The 17,911-nt window shown below is 40.5% G+C and overlaps 1 protein-coding gene across 6 annotated transcripts in view; it reads right to left on the reverse strand.

Moving 5' to 3' along the window:
- PTPRM (protein tyrosine phosphatase receptor type M) overlaps positions 1–17,911 on the reverse strand; it is a 787,775-nt gene that overhangs the window by 394,965 nt on the left and 374,899 nt on the right. For all 6 annotated transcript variants that reach the window (XM_027068512.2, XM_027068514.2, XM_053205687.1 and 3 more), the window contains one exon: positions 15,774–16,067. In XM_027068512.2, coding sequence (XP_026924313.1) covers positions 15,774–16,067 — 294 coding nt within the window. The remainder of the gene's footprint in view (positions 1–15,773; positions 16,068–17,911) is intronic.

Consider the following 17,911-nt stretch of genomic DNA (forward strand, 5'->3'; position numbering starts at 1 on the left):
GTGCTATAAAGAAATTCTTTTTAAAGCACAAAAGATACATACTGATATTTCAAAACAACCCCCCCCCCAAAAAAAAAGAAGTATTACCAATGTACACCTAATAAATGAGCAGGTCAAGTTTGCTAATGTGAGGATGCGACATTTAATGTGATCACCTATAGATCCTTTAGGCTAGAAGACATGTGTAATACCTGATGGTCAGAGTTCCACTTTATAAATTAAAACAAACTGACACCCGGCCTCAGAATTGCAGCAACAAGCAAACACACAAATTGAGAAGTAATAGAGAAGGTCGCCTAATCTTGCATTGTAGTTCTTAGATTTACAGCTCAATGACCCTGGCAGATAATTATCTTTTATTCCTTCAAGTAGCTCTTAGTGCTGAATAATCCTGTCAGTTTCTATCTGTATGCTATATACAACTAACTACCCCACACAGTTTATGTCAATTTCATCTGCTTCTATCTTGAAATGAGAGATTTTTATGTCCTATCACATCTTTAAATCAACTCTGAACCAGGGCTGTAGGCTTGACTCTGGAGCTGGGTTTTGTAGTGAGGCAAAAGGCAGAGTGCACCTCAAGCCACAAGCTTGCTTCCGCAGCCACAGATTTGCTGTGCACTTGCACAAATGGGCTCGCTGTGCACTTGTGTAAATAGACTTGCTGTGCACTTATTAAATAGACTTGCTTTGCACTTGAGCAAACAGACCCACTGTGCGCTTGTGCAAAGACTCGCACGTGTGCAAGGAGACTCACTGCACTTGTGCAAACAGGCTCTCTGTGTACTTTTGTAAACAGACTCATTGCAGTTGTGAAACAGACTGTGTGCTTGTGCAAATAGACTGATGTGTACCTGTGCAAACAGACTCGCTTCACTTGTGCAAACAGGCTCGCTGTGCACTTTTGTGAACAGAATCCATGTGCACTTGTGCAAACAGACTCGTGGTGCACGTGTGCAAGTTGCTTCAGATATCCAGGTTTTAACTTCCCACTCAACAAAATGTAGGAGTCAAATGAGTTACTAAGAATTGAATCTTTTTTTCTTCTTAGGTACATTCTGTCAGGAACTGCAAAGGGGCTGAGATTTTACCCAACTTCCAAATTAACAAGTTACCTGTCCCAGTTCTATAGACAGAAGATGTGAGATTCCTAGGTCAGAGACAAAGGACTTTATTACGAATGGCACAGGAAGTGACATGAGCTTCTGGCTCCTGTGGGCTCCCCATGCCCCCAAAGTCCCAGGGTCCAAGTCATGGTACACTTGCAATAGGTTTTTGTTACATCTGAAGAACCATGGTGTAGGGAATCCAAATCTTTTATTACGTGTGTAAGGAAACATGTCTGCCCTTTGCTCCAGAGAGAGATATTATCTTTATTATACTGAACAGTAATATAGCGTGTTCTCTGCTCCAGCGGGAGGCACTAATTCTGTCTTTCAAGGCTGTTCCCTGTCCAAACATCCTTGAAAATACAGCCCAGGACAAAGGGCACTGGTGTCTCTGCTGGGAAGATATGTAGAAGCATGAGAGGCCCAGGGCAAATTGCATCCCAACATCTTCTAAACAATTCAGGTAACATAAATTTCTCCCATTATAACTGACCTCAAGGTTAGATCCACACTGAGTATAAAGAATGGATTTCCAATTAATCCCTATAGTAAACTTTTCTAGCATCCCTAGTAAAATCAAGGTGTTTTTTTAAATTAAAAGCAAGGTTCTCTGCAGATATCAATTCTGATTCACAGATCGTACTTAATATTTATTCAAGATAAGAAATAAACCTTGCCAAATTTCTCAATAGTAATTTGACTATAAATACCGCATTCAATTCATCAACTTGCATAAAGTACCCTGTTGGTTCTTATCCAGCATTTATTCTCCTTCATTCTTCCCATTAGCTCCCCAAATCTCTAATTTCATTCAGCTTTTGTTCTCCATGCCCTGTGGCTCAGGGATAGCTCGTCCCATCTCTAGACCCAAGAATATACCTTTTTTATTTTTAAACCAGTTTTAGGTTTATAGCCAAAACTGAGCAGATTTCCCATATACGCCTGCCTCCCCACACATGTGCGGTTTCCCCCAATATCTCCTTCCCCCACCACAGTGGTATGTTTGTCACAACTGGTGATCCTACATTGACACATCATTATCAGCCAGAGTCCATAGTATACATCAGGGTTCACTCTCTGTGTGGTACATTCTCTGGGTTTGGAAAAACGTATAGTGACATGTAGTCACCATTACAGAATCATGAAGGGTATTTTCACTGCCCTAAAAATCCTCTGCACCCCACCTATTCATCCGTCTCTCCCCTTTAAACCTTGGCAACCACTGAACTTTTCGCCGTCTCCACAATTTTGCCTTTTCCAGAATGTCATATACTTGGAAGTATACACACATAGCCTTTACAATTGGACTTTTCACTTAGTAATATGTGTTTACATTTCCTCCATGTCTTTTCATGGCTTGATAGCTCATTTCTTTTTAGCAACGAATAATATTCCATTGTCTTGATGTGCCAGTTTCTTTAGTGTCTTCCTGAAGAACATCTTGGTAGCCTCCAAGTTTTGGCAATTATAAACAAAGCTACTGTAAACATCCAGGTGAGGGTTTGGGGGCGGTTATAAGTTTTCAACTCCTCTGAGTAAATACCAAGAAGACCTATTGCTGGATTGCACAACAGGAGTGTATTTCATTTGGTAAGAAGTTGCCAAGCTGTCTTGCAAAGTGGCTGTACTGTTCTGCATTCCCACTGGCAACGACTGAGAGTTTCTCTTGCTCTACATCCGCACCAGCGAGAGGTTTTGTCAGTGTCCTGAGTTTTAACAGGTGTGTGATACAAGGGTATATCTGCATTCCTCCAAATCAGCAATTCTCAACCGGCAACATTAGCACCCTCTGGGAATCTGTTAGAAATATACATTGCTGAGCCTGACCCCAAACCTATTGAATCATAAACTCTGGGATGGGACCTGGAGATCTGCCTTTTAACAAGGCTTCCAGGTGATTCTGATATACATTAACATCACTAAACTACATTAAAGTTTGAGAATAAGGACACTAAGCCAACTATTTCACAAAAATCTCCTGGCAATTATTATTAGTCCTTACTGGCCTAATAGATTGAAAGAAAGGAATGATATTCTAAATTTGGGGAAATGTTTCTCTTCCCCTTCTGACAGATTTGAATAAAGCATATTTTCCTAGTTGCTTCTAAAGGCCTTCTTATGACCATGAAGAAGACCAGCCTTGGGGTGAAACCAATGCAAGGGAGATTTGGAAAGAACTCATGTCCCGGGTAATACTACTGAGAAATCAAATCAACAACCTGTAAAGTGTGACTGATTTATCTATGGATTTCCTGTTACTACAAGTTCGTAAGTTTCCTTATTAATTTATATGAACTGGCTTTATGTTACTTGCAGCACAAAGCACCCCGATAATGATTTATTTGTAAAGTCTGCCCTGATGTTTATGGTTACTGTCAGAACCTCCTCCCTACACTGTTCGGGTAATCTATGCAAGCCTTGCTTCACTTAAATATGTGCATGCATTGAAAACCAATGGCAGATTTTATTTTTATTTTTAAATGTTTATTTACTTTTAAGAGAGAGAGAGAGAGAGAGAGAGAGAGACAGAGCATGAGCATGAGCAGGGAAGGGACAGAGAGAGATGGAGACACAGAATCCAAAGCAGACTCCAGGCTCTGAGCTGTCAGCACAGATCCCAACCAGGGTCTCAAACTCAAGAACCATGAGATCATGACCTGAGCTGAAGTTGGACGGACGCTCAACTGACTGAGCCACCCAGGCGCCCCAAAAAACCAATGGGAGACTTTCTGAATTAGAAAGTTACATCCATGAGGGCAATGTATTCATTTGTTTTTCTCACCATTTTGGGCTTCTCCCAAAGCCTAGAGGATACCTGTCAAATCATGGAGTCTTAATAAGTATTTGTCAAATAAATTAATAAATGAATACATAAATGAAACAAACTAAAATGAGGGATGGAGAGTATTTTGATTATGTCTACTCAGCTTTCCTACTCAGTATCCTTTCAGCTGATTTCCTGGTGGTCAATTGATACCTGCTGCATTCCTGGATACCACATCATATAGCATCCCATAGCAAAGGTGAGAAAAGATCATTTTTCCTTGTACATAATTAAAGAGCAAAGGAACCCTTCCCAGAAGACTCCCCAGTCCTGTAGTCTTCCTCGCAAGACTTTCTGACCAGAATTTCACAGACTGAAGATCTAAGTGTAAAAACTCTTTAAAATATTCAAAGACAATGTGGGAAAATAACTTCTAAAACAAGACTGGAAAGTGAGTAGCCACAGGGAAAAATAAGAGTTTAATTAGCAAATGTTACTTCATATCTGGCTATCTACTGATAATAAATTCACTTCCATTTGGATTGATTTAAATTCTAATGACAGTTTTATCATATATTAAAGTATATGGATAGCCCTGGAGGGTAAGACTGATAGATTTAACTACATAAATTTAAACATTTCTCTTTAATAAAATATACCATGAATAAAGTCAAAAGGCAAATAGTAGAATGAGGGAAAATATTCAAAAAATACAGGACAAATGGTTAACAATCCTACTATATAAAACACTCCTACCAAATGAAAAGGGAACAACTGGAAAAGTATCCTAAGGATAGAAATAGGTAAGTTCATGATGAAGTAATATAAAAAGTCAATTAGAAACACGAGAAAAAGTGAAATGCAAATTAAAATAGTGATGTGCCATATCTGAGCTAATAAAAACAAAATTTAAGAGATTAATATTCACTGCTCAAAAGTACATTCAGAAATCAACTGTCACACATTGCTGATGCTAGAACCTTCCGGAGAGTAATCTGACAACATCTCCTAAAATCTTCAATGCATCTATCTTTGTCCCACCAGTCCTACCTTAAAACTGTAACCTAAAATAAAAATATTTTAATATAAGGAAATATATGTACAAATATTTATTGACATATTCATTTTAATAGAAAACAATGACCTCCCTACCCATCAAAAAAAGGAGAGCTGAGGGGTGTCTGGCTGGATCAGTGGGTAGAGCATGCAATTCTTGATCTCATGATCGTGAGTTCAAGTAGGCGTAGAGCTCACATAAAAAAAGAAAAGGGAGGAGAGCTGAGTAATTAAAGTACCCATATTCCAGAAAAATAAATAGCTACTCCTCAGAATTCAATTATATATATATATATATATATATATATATATATATATATATATATAGTACTAGACTCTAGCAACTGGAGAGATGTTTAGTAACTATTGACAAATGTGAAATAAAATTGCAGAATACCATGTACAATATGATCTCATTCTGATAGAATGAGCAGTAAGGAACAGATCTGGGACATATACTGACATTTATATGCCTATACGGGCATAAAGAGAGATGTGCAAGGAAAACACTTAAGTATTATCCCCAGGAAAGAAACTGAAAGAAAGATGTGAGCATCTATTAACTTCTGTATTATTTGCCGCCTTATATGGCACTTATTACTTCAGTAATTAAAAGAGACAAAAAGATACAGACATTAACAAATAAAATGTTACTTTTGATGATTCATGATCCAACTTAAAAGCAATATAGTCTATCTCACGAATAGTGAAACAGCAATATATAGTATTTAGCAGAAATATATATTAACATCTGTATCTTTTCTATTGCTAATTTAAGCTAGAGAGGGTTTTCAATGCCTACTGGAAATCTGTGTCTACAGTCACTTTTTTAGATCTATATAGAAGAAGAGCTGCTACTTGGTCAATAGAAATATTTTATCTGAATAGTTCTATTACTTATATTATTCCTTCTACAAGTGTAATAACATGGTTGGAAGATCAGCAATTTTGATATCAAACAGTTCTATTATCATTCTTATTTTAAGAAAAGGTATAACCATACTTCCTAATAAAATTTCTTGTATTTGTGGTTTTAATCTAGCTGATATGCATTATTCATTTTTAAAGTTATCTATTCCCTCGCAATTTATTCTAATATGTGATGTAATTACCAGTTCTTTATGTTCTTAAAATTTATAAAAAATATTTACAAAAAAACAAGCAAAGGAGCATGGTTGACCCTCGTAAACTAAAATCTTGACATATCATCAAGGTTTCATAATTGTTGTTATGACTGTGCAGGTCTTAGTTCTCACGTATTTTACTTATTAACTTAGTTTTTAACCACACGAACAGCCTTATCCTTACAGAACAGAGCAGGCAAGTTCTAATTGGAGGCCAAATGCCATAGAATGTACTCTGATGAGTTATCTGTCCACATCAACGGGGACAAATATGCTGACAGCTGGTTCGATAAGAGAGGAATGAATCTGGGCATGCCTAGGGAAGGATGGGTAGAGGCACACAGGAGTATGAGGTCAAAGATGAAATCCGTCTACTGTATTTCCCAACGCCTGACCTTGGTTTTGGACATGCTGCATCTGAGGGCTCAGGTACAAACACGTGGTATACCTGGGAAGTTAAGAATGAGTGAACTTTTCCTAGGATGTTCTGAAGATAAAAGCCATTCTGAGACTAGATCTTTCTGCTCTTGGGTCAGGGGCATAGAACACAGGTTAGCCTGTCTCAGAAAGTCTTCACAGTGGAAGATTTTTCCTGTGTACCTGAGTTCCTTCCATCCAGAGCATCAGAACCCTCATCTCCGATCTCATTCAATAAGGATCCCCAAACTACCTGAGGTCTGTGGCTCAAGGGCAAAAGGAAAGATGTCCCCCCAAAACACTCATACTCCACAGGCTGCCTTGTTGCTCTAATCAAACTGTGGTTGTCAAGCTTGGCGTGTTCTGGGCCAACTTAGAGGTGACAGGGTCGGGGGCAGTACTCTTCAAAGATTTAAAGTGTCAGAACATTCCTCAAGTCACGACTAATAATAGCAACACACCGACTATCACGGAGTAACGATGTCTCGCACGTGAAGTTCAAAGTTACCCTATTTTCTTTGCTACCCTCCAGTGACTCTGGGCCGTACGCGGTTTTCTACCCTGACGACACTTGAAAGAGTCCAAATGCAACATTCTCCCAGATTCCAGTGAACACGTAATCATTTTTTGACATTAGCTTGAGGACATACATGCATGTTTTGTGTTACTTACAGCAAACTGCAACTTGATGTAGGTGTGCCAAATAAACCCCAACCTGCTCGGCTTAACAGTCCTACTGGAGGGTTCTGCCATGGTAGTACTATCCTCAGGTGGTGACAAGTTTGTGAATTTTATAAACTGATCAGAATCCGCTAGCAAGCCTACTTCGAATTCAGGGCGTGCCATGTGACCAAAGTATTCGGCTAGTCGTTTTTCATACATTAGCCCATTTCGTTCTCCTGGCAGTGCTATGAAGAAGAAGGTGCCAGCGACTAGAATTACCTGGAAGGCTAGGTCCAGAACAGAGAAGTAATTTGTTGAGCTGTTTTTAGCTATTAGTATCAGAACTACCCGAGTCAGTCAGACTTTAAGGTGAAAGAGGGGTGCCTGGGTGGCGATGCCACATGCCCGTGGGTTCACACACAGGGAAAGTGCTGACCCAGTCTTTAAAGGCAGCAGGATCTGAGGTGGAGGTTACTATGCAGCCTCTGGGCATAAAGACCTGTACACACCTGCTGATTATATTATAATTAAAAAAAAAAGAAGATGCAGCATTGCCACGATGAGTCTGTCCTCTGCCCAAATGCAAGGATGCTACTTAATGCAATGTATTTATATCTAGAGCCTCATAGGGAAACTACTTCGTATGCCCTTTTAATGTTTATAATTAAAAAAGGTTCTTAATGGTTTCATGTGTTGGAAATGCATTAAAAACATGATGCCCTTTGGCAGAGCTGTTTCAGAAGTAGAACTAGAACACTACTTTTTCCCCTAGTAAATAAACTTAAATTAAAAATAAATTATGTTCCATTCAGTGAGGTCTCTGGCCTGTATTTCCCATGAATAGCAGCCATTGTTAGATCTTAGAGAGGCTCCCTCCTGCTCATAAGGGCCCATGGGTCAACCGTGTAAGTCCAAATTCATATTTGTGACAGTTTTGTACGGAAAAGACAAATTAGGCTATCCTTGATACAGGAAGAAAACAAATCAGGTTTTGGCAGGGGTATTATTATTATTATTGAGAGAGAGCACAAGCAGAGGAGGGACAGAGAGAAAATCTCAAGCAGGCTCCACACTAGCCCATTGTGGAGCTCGAACTCATGAGCCGTGAGGTGAGATCAGGACCTGAGCTGAAATCAAGTGTCAACGCTTAACCAACTGAGTCACCCAGGCAACCCTTGGCAGGGTATAATTTCAGATCAGCCCCACTGCAACCAGAATGATTCTTTTTCTCCCACAAGTAGAACTAAGACACAGAGATGCTGGCCTTCAGTGGAATGCAAGTATCACACAGTCTGGGCATCATGTAAGGCCCGCTTGCTGAGAAGCTATCACTCCTCTTTTCCCATATGTGAATCTCATTCAGGTGTATTTAAAACCAGTCTTGGGGTGCCTGGTGGCTCAGTTAAGCGTCTGACTCTTGATTTTGGTTCAGGTCATCTCATGGTTTATGAGTTCAAGCCCTGCATCAGGCTCTGCACTGACAGTATGGAGACTGCTTGAGATACTCTCTCTCTCCCTCTCTCTCTGACCCTCCCCTGCTCTCAAAATAAATAAACTTTGAAAAAATTAAAAATGAATAAAAATAAAACCACTCTCTCCAGTGTCACATTTAGCAAACCCGGGGATTAACATTTCAAAACCAATATTAACCAAAATCTCGTGAGATTTAGACAAGAGCAGGGAGGACAGAAGGTACTACTATAAAAGTACACTAAGAGACGTCCTCAGGGTGTGTGTTGAAAAACCACATGAAACTCCAGCCCTGTAGTTCCACAGAGCATTTCCATGGTCAGGGCCTCTGAGCCCTTGCTCACGTATACATGTGTTCATCAAAGCCCATGGCAAGGACACACGAGAACAATATACACAAATATATTTGTTCTCATGCAACAGAACAACTGCTGTCACAAAGAACAGGAGATACATGAAAATATTCCACAGTGGGTTGGGCACAAACTCAATCTGTCCCAGACCATAGAGTATCTGAAGGGGTAGGGACCCAAAAGCACATGGGAAACATGGCCCACGTCTCGTGTCACTGAAGATAAGAGGGCTTTAATTACATGTTATGGAAGTAACTGAGCAGACCAAAAAGAAATTTTAATGTAACATATGTTTGGAGTTTCTTTTTTTTTTTAAAGTTTATTTATTTTTGAGAGAGAGAGAGCAAGCAAGCAGGGAAGAGGCAGAGAGAGAGAGAGAGAGAGGAAGACAGAAGATCCCAAGTGGGCTCCATGCTGACAGCGGAGAGCCCAATTCAGTGCTCGAACTCACAAACTGTGAGATCATTACCTGAGCCGAAGTGGGACACTCAACAGACTGAGCCACCCAGGCACTCTGAAGTTTCTATTACAATGATGTAAAGGTTCCAATGAGGTATACACAGAACAAATATACACCTCTATGCAAAGAGGCATAAAAGGTACCCACCTTTACTAGTTTAAAAGAATGGTACATTGTAAAAAACAATCTAAAATTTCTTGTATCACTCTATTCTTGACAAACAGAAGGTCAACGGCTGACAGGACGGCTGTACCATCTGCGACAGTACTTCTAGAGTACTTATTTGTACTTTGACTCTCTGGAAGCACAACAGTACTACCTGCTTTAGTAGGCAAGGCTTCCATGAGTCATAAAGATGAAGTGTTTTTTAATACATTGAGCACTCAGGTCATGATCTTGTGGTTCATGGGTTCGAGCCCCACGATGGGCTCTGTGCTGACAGCTCAGAGCCTGGAGCCTGCTTCATGTGTGTCTCTCCCTCTCTCTCTCTGTCCTTCCCCACTCATGCTTGGTCTCTCTCTCAAAAAAATAAACATTAAAAAATTAATACACTGAGCATTATGAATTTCATTAAAAGCCCAAGTTGGTGCTTAAAGTCTCAAAATAGTTTACAAAAAGTCACATAAACTAAGTATAAACAATACAATTATCAGGTTAATTAAAAAGGTCCAATCACACATGCTATAATATGAATGGACCTTAAGGACATAACGCCAATGGAATAAGCCAGTAACAAAAGGGCAAATTTTACATGATTCCACTTACGTGAGGCACCTAGTAGTTACATTCATGGAGGTAGGAAGTAGAGTGGTAGTTGGTGAGGCCTGGCGACAGGGGTTGGGGAATTTGTATGGCTACAGAGTTTCAGTTTTGCAAAAGGAATCAGTTCTAGAGATCGAATGTACTCAGCATTATTGAACCATACACTTAGAGATGGTTAAGATGGCAAATTTTATGGAATGTGATTTTACCACAATTAAAAATAAAAGATACTCTAATAAAAAAATCTCCTGCTTCCCTCCATTCTCTAGCTCCTCTGTCTTTCTGTGCAGCATTTACGATAGTATATATGTATGTATATATATTTGTTTATTGACTGCACATTTCCTCCCTCACATACCCCAAAGAGATCAGCTCGGAGGGTAGACCTTGTCCAGCTGCTCTACCCTCAGAGCCTTGCAAATCTGGGTGTTCAATAAATATTTCACGAATACATTTTTTTTAAGGCACAATCGTTCTTTTTTCCAGATGCTTCGTTACGTTAATTCTAAAGAACATATTTCGGTTCAGCTTGTTTTTCCTTTTGCTTTTTTCCCCACTCTTACCGATCTTAATTGTTAGGTCATTAGTTTACCACCATCCTTCTTTAACTCCTGGGGCCAGCTATTAGCAAGTCACTCAGCCACAGTTAAACAATAACCAGGATACATAAAATCAAGATTCCAAAATAAAACATAAAAAGTCCACTGTGAAAATTAATCTAACAGCATCTCCCATTTCTCTTTTTCAAGGAGCTACCAATTAATGGCTTATGGGATCTAGCTGTACATAATTATAAGAATACAAGAGATAGTAGAAAACACAAACTAAATTATATTTTGCTTAACTGGATATACTGAAGTAATTTCAATTCTCCGAGGTTACCCAACTATAGCTGAACAGCAAAACTGGAAGATACGTGGGTATGTGTATAAATCTTGAAACTTGCTCCTTATCGTAATCATTTTTTTAAAAATACCCTACACTGTATAAGCAGAATATATTTATCATTTGTAAAATACCTTTACAGATAAGATCTAACCTGATTTTCATAAACACCTCTGATACAGTCAGAGCAGGTGTCATGGCCCTTATTTAAAGATAAGGAGACAGAACCAGAGAAGCTAAGTGATTTGATCGAGGTCACACGCACAGAGCCTGTGCATATATTTGAAAATAATTCTGAGAAACACAAGGAGCAAGAGCTCTAGAAGCGTGCTACAATTCTTGAAAGAAATCTGACCAGGTAATGAGATTGTGTCTACTAGCCGCACATGAAAATCAATTCCATTGCCCAGAGAAGGACAATAAATACCGATCTTGCCGTTTTAATGCAAGAAGTCAAATACATTTTCATGGGTGTCACCAAAACACGACAGGACAGGTCTCAGTGGTGTGGCACAGAAATGAAAACTGAAAACTTGTCCAAAAGAAACAGATTTCATAGAAGAAATGAGAGAAATGACGTTTGTCATGAACGCAGTGCTCTAAGGCTGAGAATTCTATGAGCCCGTTATATAAAACGGGTCCTCAGATTTTCAATTTACCAGGTAAGTAATTATTTGTAAAACATCCAGGGCAACAAAATCAGGTTGTTAACATCTAATTATTTTGATTAGAAATGTTTAAAGACTTTTATTTTAAATGGCAGTTGACTTTTATTGACCATTTGCTATATGTAAGCTTCTACTCTAGATACCTTAGACACATTAGCTCGTGAAGGCTTCATGGCCATACTACAAGATATATATTTAAAAATTTTTTTAATGTTTATATATTTTTTGAGAGAGAGAGACTGAGCATGAGCAGGGGAAGGGCAGAGAGACAGGGATACACAGAATCAGAAACTGTCAGCACAGAGCCTGATGCGGGGCTCGAACTTACAGGCTGTGAGATCATGACCTGAGCTGAAGTCGGACGCTTAACCGACTGAGCCACCCAGGCACCCCCAAGATATATATTTTTATTATCATCCCCATTTGATGGATAAGGCATTGAAAGTGCACAGAAGGTAAGCAGTTTTCCCACGGTCACGTGTATAGCTCCGGGCAGAGCCAGAACTCAAACCCTGGCAGCCTGGTCCCAGAGCCTCCATTTTCGACTACTAACTATGGCTTGAGTAACTTCCAGCATTATCATTTCATAAAAAGGATATTTTAACACAAAAACCAGGTGCCGTATCTCAAAATAAGAGTCATCTCTTCAAATTTAATTTACTTAGCAGTGCTAAAAATGCAGTATTTTCCCCCTTTGAGCTTAGATTTTTGTAAATGTCATCACAGACCTCCACTAGTCTGCAGAACAGGACTTGACAAGCATGAGAAGGGAATATCTGGACACAGATAAAATAAAAGTGAAAGTCAAAGACTTTCAGGATAAAAACATACGATGGACCATCTCATTAGAAAGAGAACAATGCAAGAATCACAGAATCTTCATGTTGAAGAGATCTGCAGGGTCAACCAGTTCAATCCTTTTCTGAATACAGAAATCACCTTCTACAATGTCAGGTTCTGCTTGAAGGGATCAGCCGTTGCAAACTCACCATTCATGATTCAGTTCTTGTCAAATTTGCACAGGCCCTCTGTTCTTCTCCACCACCTTTCTAAATTCTTTCCATCATTCCTCATTGGTAGAGCAAGGTTCCAGAAACTTTCCTAACCTGGGTGCTATCCCTGGAGTACAGTCCATTTCGTGCTCTCTTGCTTAAAACTCAGGGATCAGAAATAAGTGTGATAATTACAGTGAGGCAACCTAGCACCGGTACGTTAAGATATCACCTCCTTCAACATGGGTGTTTGGCTTTCTTAATGCAACCTAAAATTATAGTAGGTTTTGTTTTGTTTTGTTTTTGGTGGGGGATAGGGCTGAGGAAATAGCATTATAGAGTGGTATGGGTCATATTATGGATTCCCACACATTTAATCCAAGTCCTCAATCTCTTTTTTTGTATATTCTGCTGCTAAATTTTATTACTCTAATTCTACAGTAGTACTGTTGGGATTTAAACCATACAGGATGAAATGTGCAACTATTCCTACCACACATCACCCTATCAGATTCATTCAGTGTTCGTGTTCAAGCCCGGCCACGGACATTTTCCATCTACTTGGTGGCACGCTTAAAGCCTCCCCACCCCACCCCCGCTTATAAGCTCCATGACTCGCTCCTTGGGAGCCCCAAATGCCCACAAACCATCCGAGTGACAGTCTGGGACCGTACCACACTTTTCAGTCTATAGTCTGCAGCACCTGTATCCTGCCTTGTAACTCAGTCCTGCCTTCCACGACATCCCACTGCTTATCAGCCACGGCCACCAGCCTTTTCTTCCCATTTTCTCAAAAGCCTCAGGTCAAGAAAGGGTGAACCTGTATTTCTTCATACAGTAAAGAGAAATTGGACTTCACTTTCCTCGCCCACCTATCATGCCTCCCCCTCTCATTTCTAGCTTTGACTCTCTGACCTAACATACTTCTATTTCCCAAGACCGACTTGTCCAACTACAGGTCTTTCAACCATGTTCAACACCAGCACATGACATTGACAGAGTAGTTGAACCTGAGGTTGCAAACAGTAAGATGAAAAAGCATGCTTTATCATCAGGCTTCCTTGCTTAAGTGAGGTTTAAAACCTTTTAAGGCAGAGTGTTGGCATGCACATATCAATTCAAAATTGGTTTTAATCTCTTCAAAAGGACTGACAAGGTGTTCTAAAAGGCACGCCGTCTCTTTGAGAGTTATACATGTACACATCAGGCAGCAGTAAAAAAAAAAAATACAAGCATTATATTCAGGGGAAATGTACAGAACAATTGTGTCAATAGCTGAAACAGGCAGAAAACCAAGAGAAAAGACAAAATCTGGAAGGAAGAACAGGACTGGAAACATTACGTAGGCGGGGTTGTCAGTGACGAGAATGGAACAGATGGTATCATCTCTCCGGTCTAGACAATGGAATTCTACCCTTTATTTTGGACAGAGAGGGAGACTATATATTGCCATGCTCAAAATAGGATTCCTTAAAATCACACTGAGGTGAAATCATACTAAACGTACTGCGAACGGAGGAGCATGCTTGGAGGGGAGCGGGTCCTTGTGGGCTCCCATTTCCCCACCCGTAAAAGGGGGTGACAGTATCTGCCCTGCAGACTTCACAAGGCAGTTCTCAAATCAATAACAGATTTGAGAGCAATGCCTCTACTGCGAAATGATATAGACAGTGTTATACATGGCCACTGGTTGCCCTGCAACAGATGATAAGACAATACAAGAAATTGTTTCACAAAAAAAAGAAGGGCAGTTTTATTCAACTAAAAAGAGGAGACGCCATCATTTGGAGAAGTGAGGAAGAGAATGGGTTTTCAAACTCCTTTCTCCTTGGAGCCATCAGCCAGGGCTGTGTGAAGGGCCCGTCCAGAACTGCTGTTTACTCCAGAGACTCTGCATGGCAGGTGGCTTGAGCACCCGATGGGGGACACTCAGTTGGCTAGAACAGGCCCATCATGTATCCCGGGGGGGGGGGGGGAAGTAGCTGTTCCCTTTTCTAATGAAATTTTAAAAAACCACAACAACAACACAAATACAGAATTCTTCCATAAAGTTCTGAACTTGTGGAAACAGTACCCACTCCACAGTATAAAGAAAAAATACTGAAACATCTACACCTGTTCAGATTTAATCATTTCTCCTACCAGCCAGGGTCAGACTGTGCTCTGAGTACCTTCAAAAGTTAAAAAAAGAAACGAAACATACTGATGTGTCTACTTAAAGAATGTTATCTGAGGACTCAATTAATTCCATAAAAATTTATTGCATTTCCTCACCACAACCCACAGTTCAATATAGGGATTCTTCATCTAAATGAGGAAAGAACACTTGAGTATCCCCATGTATTATTTCTCTCCCCTTCCCTGGCAGAAAGTAGCCACACAGAAAGCACTACACCTTCTCATGGGAGCTTTCTTCGGGTTTTGATTTTTCTAAGACTCTACATCTCTCCCTCCATCAACCCCACTTTAGTTAAGCTGCAGAATGGGCTCGGCACAGTCAATTAGAACTTTATAATCTAAACTTGAAGAGTGCACGCAGCCCACAAATCACCCTTGCTTATTTTACAAATGGGCCCCACGTCATTGGCAAGCAGCCCCTCCATTAAATATCCATCAATAAAAACACAGCTTTAAAGCTATCACTAAGATGGAATCTATTATTCCGGTGCCCCTCCAGGCTAAAAGCGCATTAACTGTAAACATAAAACAAGGGGGCCAGGGTGAGAGGATGTGACCTATGAGCAGACATCATCAAAGCAGACAGTTTACGTCAACCTTAGGGAGAATGCCTATACAAACTAGATGATACAGGAAGGTGTAAATAAAAAAAAAATAGGGAAAAGGAAAGAAAGGAGGTGAAGGCTGCCTGGAAATACCAAGCCTTGAGGTCCCAAAGTCCTGTTGGGTTACTGTTCCCGGGCAAAGGGAATTATTTGTCCCTGCGGAGGATGCTGACAGAGCTGGGGAGCAGGTTAATACCTGATAAACACCGTGCTGTAGGTCAACACCAGAAAGGCAGTAACAAGGAGTCCCAGGTCTCCCTTACTCACCGGCACACTTTGTTCTTGTCCGGAGAGCTGGCCCAGGAGACCCAGTGCCGCCCTCCCCGGGTCTGGTGAGCAGCACGCTGATCTCATACTCGGTATCCGGGTCCAGGTGCCCGATTTTGTAACTCGTGGAATCCACTGGCTGCCGGTCATTCCAGCTCCCGCTTGCCGTGCAGTATTCCACCTCTCGGGCAACAATGGGCCCGTCCCCATTGATGGAGTTGGCATTGAGTTGGATCCACAGGTAGGTTGCCCCCACGGAGGCGAGCTGGGGAGGAGCGATGGGAACAGGTGGTTCTGAAAGGCAAACCACAGAGCTATCTTTCAGACACTTGGCTCTTCGGTTTTAAAAGAGCTAAATGTGTGCGGCGCCTGGCCGGCTCAGTCGCTTGAGCCCATGGCTCTTGGTTTCGGCTCAGATCATGACCTCACCCTTTGTAAGATGGAGCCCCCTGTCGAGCTCTGCGCTGACAGCGTGGAACCTGCTTGGGATTCTCTCTCTCCCTGTCCTCTGTCCCTCCCCCGCTTGCTCTCTCTCTCACTCAAAATAAATAAGCTTAAAAAAACTTCAAATAGCTAAACGTGCATCATGTATTAACGTACAGAAGCCATGAATACTTCGGGAGTGAACTGATGAGAATAGTTTGGTTTAGGTTATTTTTAAGAAGTGTACTGGTGCAGCTTTTCATAATGTTCCAATTTGTGAAGTAAACCATCTTTAAAACCTAAGATCGCTCAAGGAGGTATACCCCCAGGTTGTTTTAGGACACAACTCATTTTTCTCACACACCTACAAAGGTGCCAAAGGATTTTTTTCCCCACTAAAAGTAACTTGCTAAAAAGCTCTCTCAGTGGTAGTACTTAAGCTCCATGAGGCACTCTACTGCCAACTTCCTTACTGAGAATGTCTTTGAAATCATCAAAGGTGCCAGTTATCTAGAATATTAAATTCAGTTTCCCTATATTTATATCCCAAAGATATCATCAGTTTGAAAACACGGCCGAAATTATAGTTTATCTCGGCATAAATGCATTTCCAGGGTGACCTGTTTCCCAAAAATCCACCACAATGGACTCATTCAGCCACAGGAGGAGTAAGAAGTCTGGGCAGTAAAGCCTGCCTGCCACTGCTGCTGTTCAAGGAACCTTCAGGAATGAGTCTGATTCAAGCAGAGAGTAGAAAGAAAAGCTCTAAGGCAAAGTGCAAGCTGTGCTCAATTTGGTAAAAATTCTAGGCAATCAATAGTTAATACTCTTTAAAGCCAAAAAAAAATCTCGTTCATTCTTTAAAATCAGAGATGGACTCTTTCTAGATCATTGTCTAAAAAGGGAGAAGTAGGTAATTTTTTTTTTAATAGCATTCCGAGTTTATTAGTGAGGTGCTGGTTGAGTGGCTTGCCAGGCACCAAATGAAGGCATCCTCTGTGCCCAATGTCACTAGAAGTGGTGCCACACATGATACTGAGAAAGGAGGTAATGCACAAAATAATGTATTTCTATCTTAGTGAATCTCTATCCAAGAAGAAATGTAAGATCTAATTTTGTTTTCAAGAATGTTTCCACAGGTGGTTTGTGCCTGTGTGTATGTGTGTGTGTGTGAGTGTGTATATTTCAACTCCTCATTTAGCTCATGAGTGCACAAAAAATAAAGTCTGCTATATTCCACTACTGGCTTATGCTAGCTTGAATGATGCAAATTCTGTCATCTCCAACAGCAGACACAGCCAATTGACCATGATGGTATTTCCTGCTGAAAGGGATCTCAGGGCAGCCAGGACCACCTGACCTTGGCCCTTGAGATGACACCTGGTAGATGCCTAAACTAATCTAATATAAACAGCAACATCAGTTCTCTTTGGTGGATGGAGTATGATGAGTCATATCGGCTTTCTAAAATACCTGGGAAATCTCATTACACCGAGTCAAAATAGACACTAAAGGATGAATCGTATTTGGAGGACTATAAAATTCATGTAAACTTACTAAACTATGTTCCTATTGTTCATAAACTACAACTTTGTGCTAGCTCTTCATTTCTTTAAACAGTTCTTACTCAACTCATCGTGATTTAACATCAATTTATATCATTAGGCGATTCCTTGAACCGAGACATGAAATGGGCCTTTTATAGTATATCCTAA

Source organism: Acinonyx jubatus, chromosome D3 (genome assembly GCF_027475565.1).
Source record: "Acinonyx jubatus isolate Ajub_Pintada_27869175 chromosome D3, VMU_Ajub_asm_v1.0, whole genome shotgun sequence".
Lineage (NCBI taxonomy): Eukaryota > Metazoa > Chordata > Mammalia > Carnivora > Felidae > Acinonyx > Acinonyx jubatus.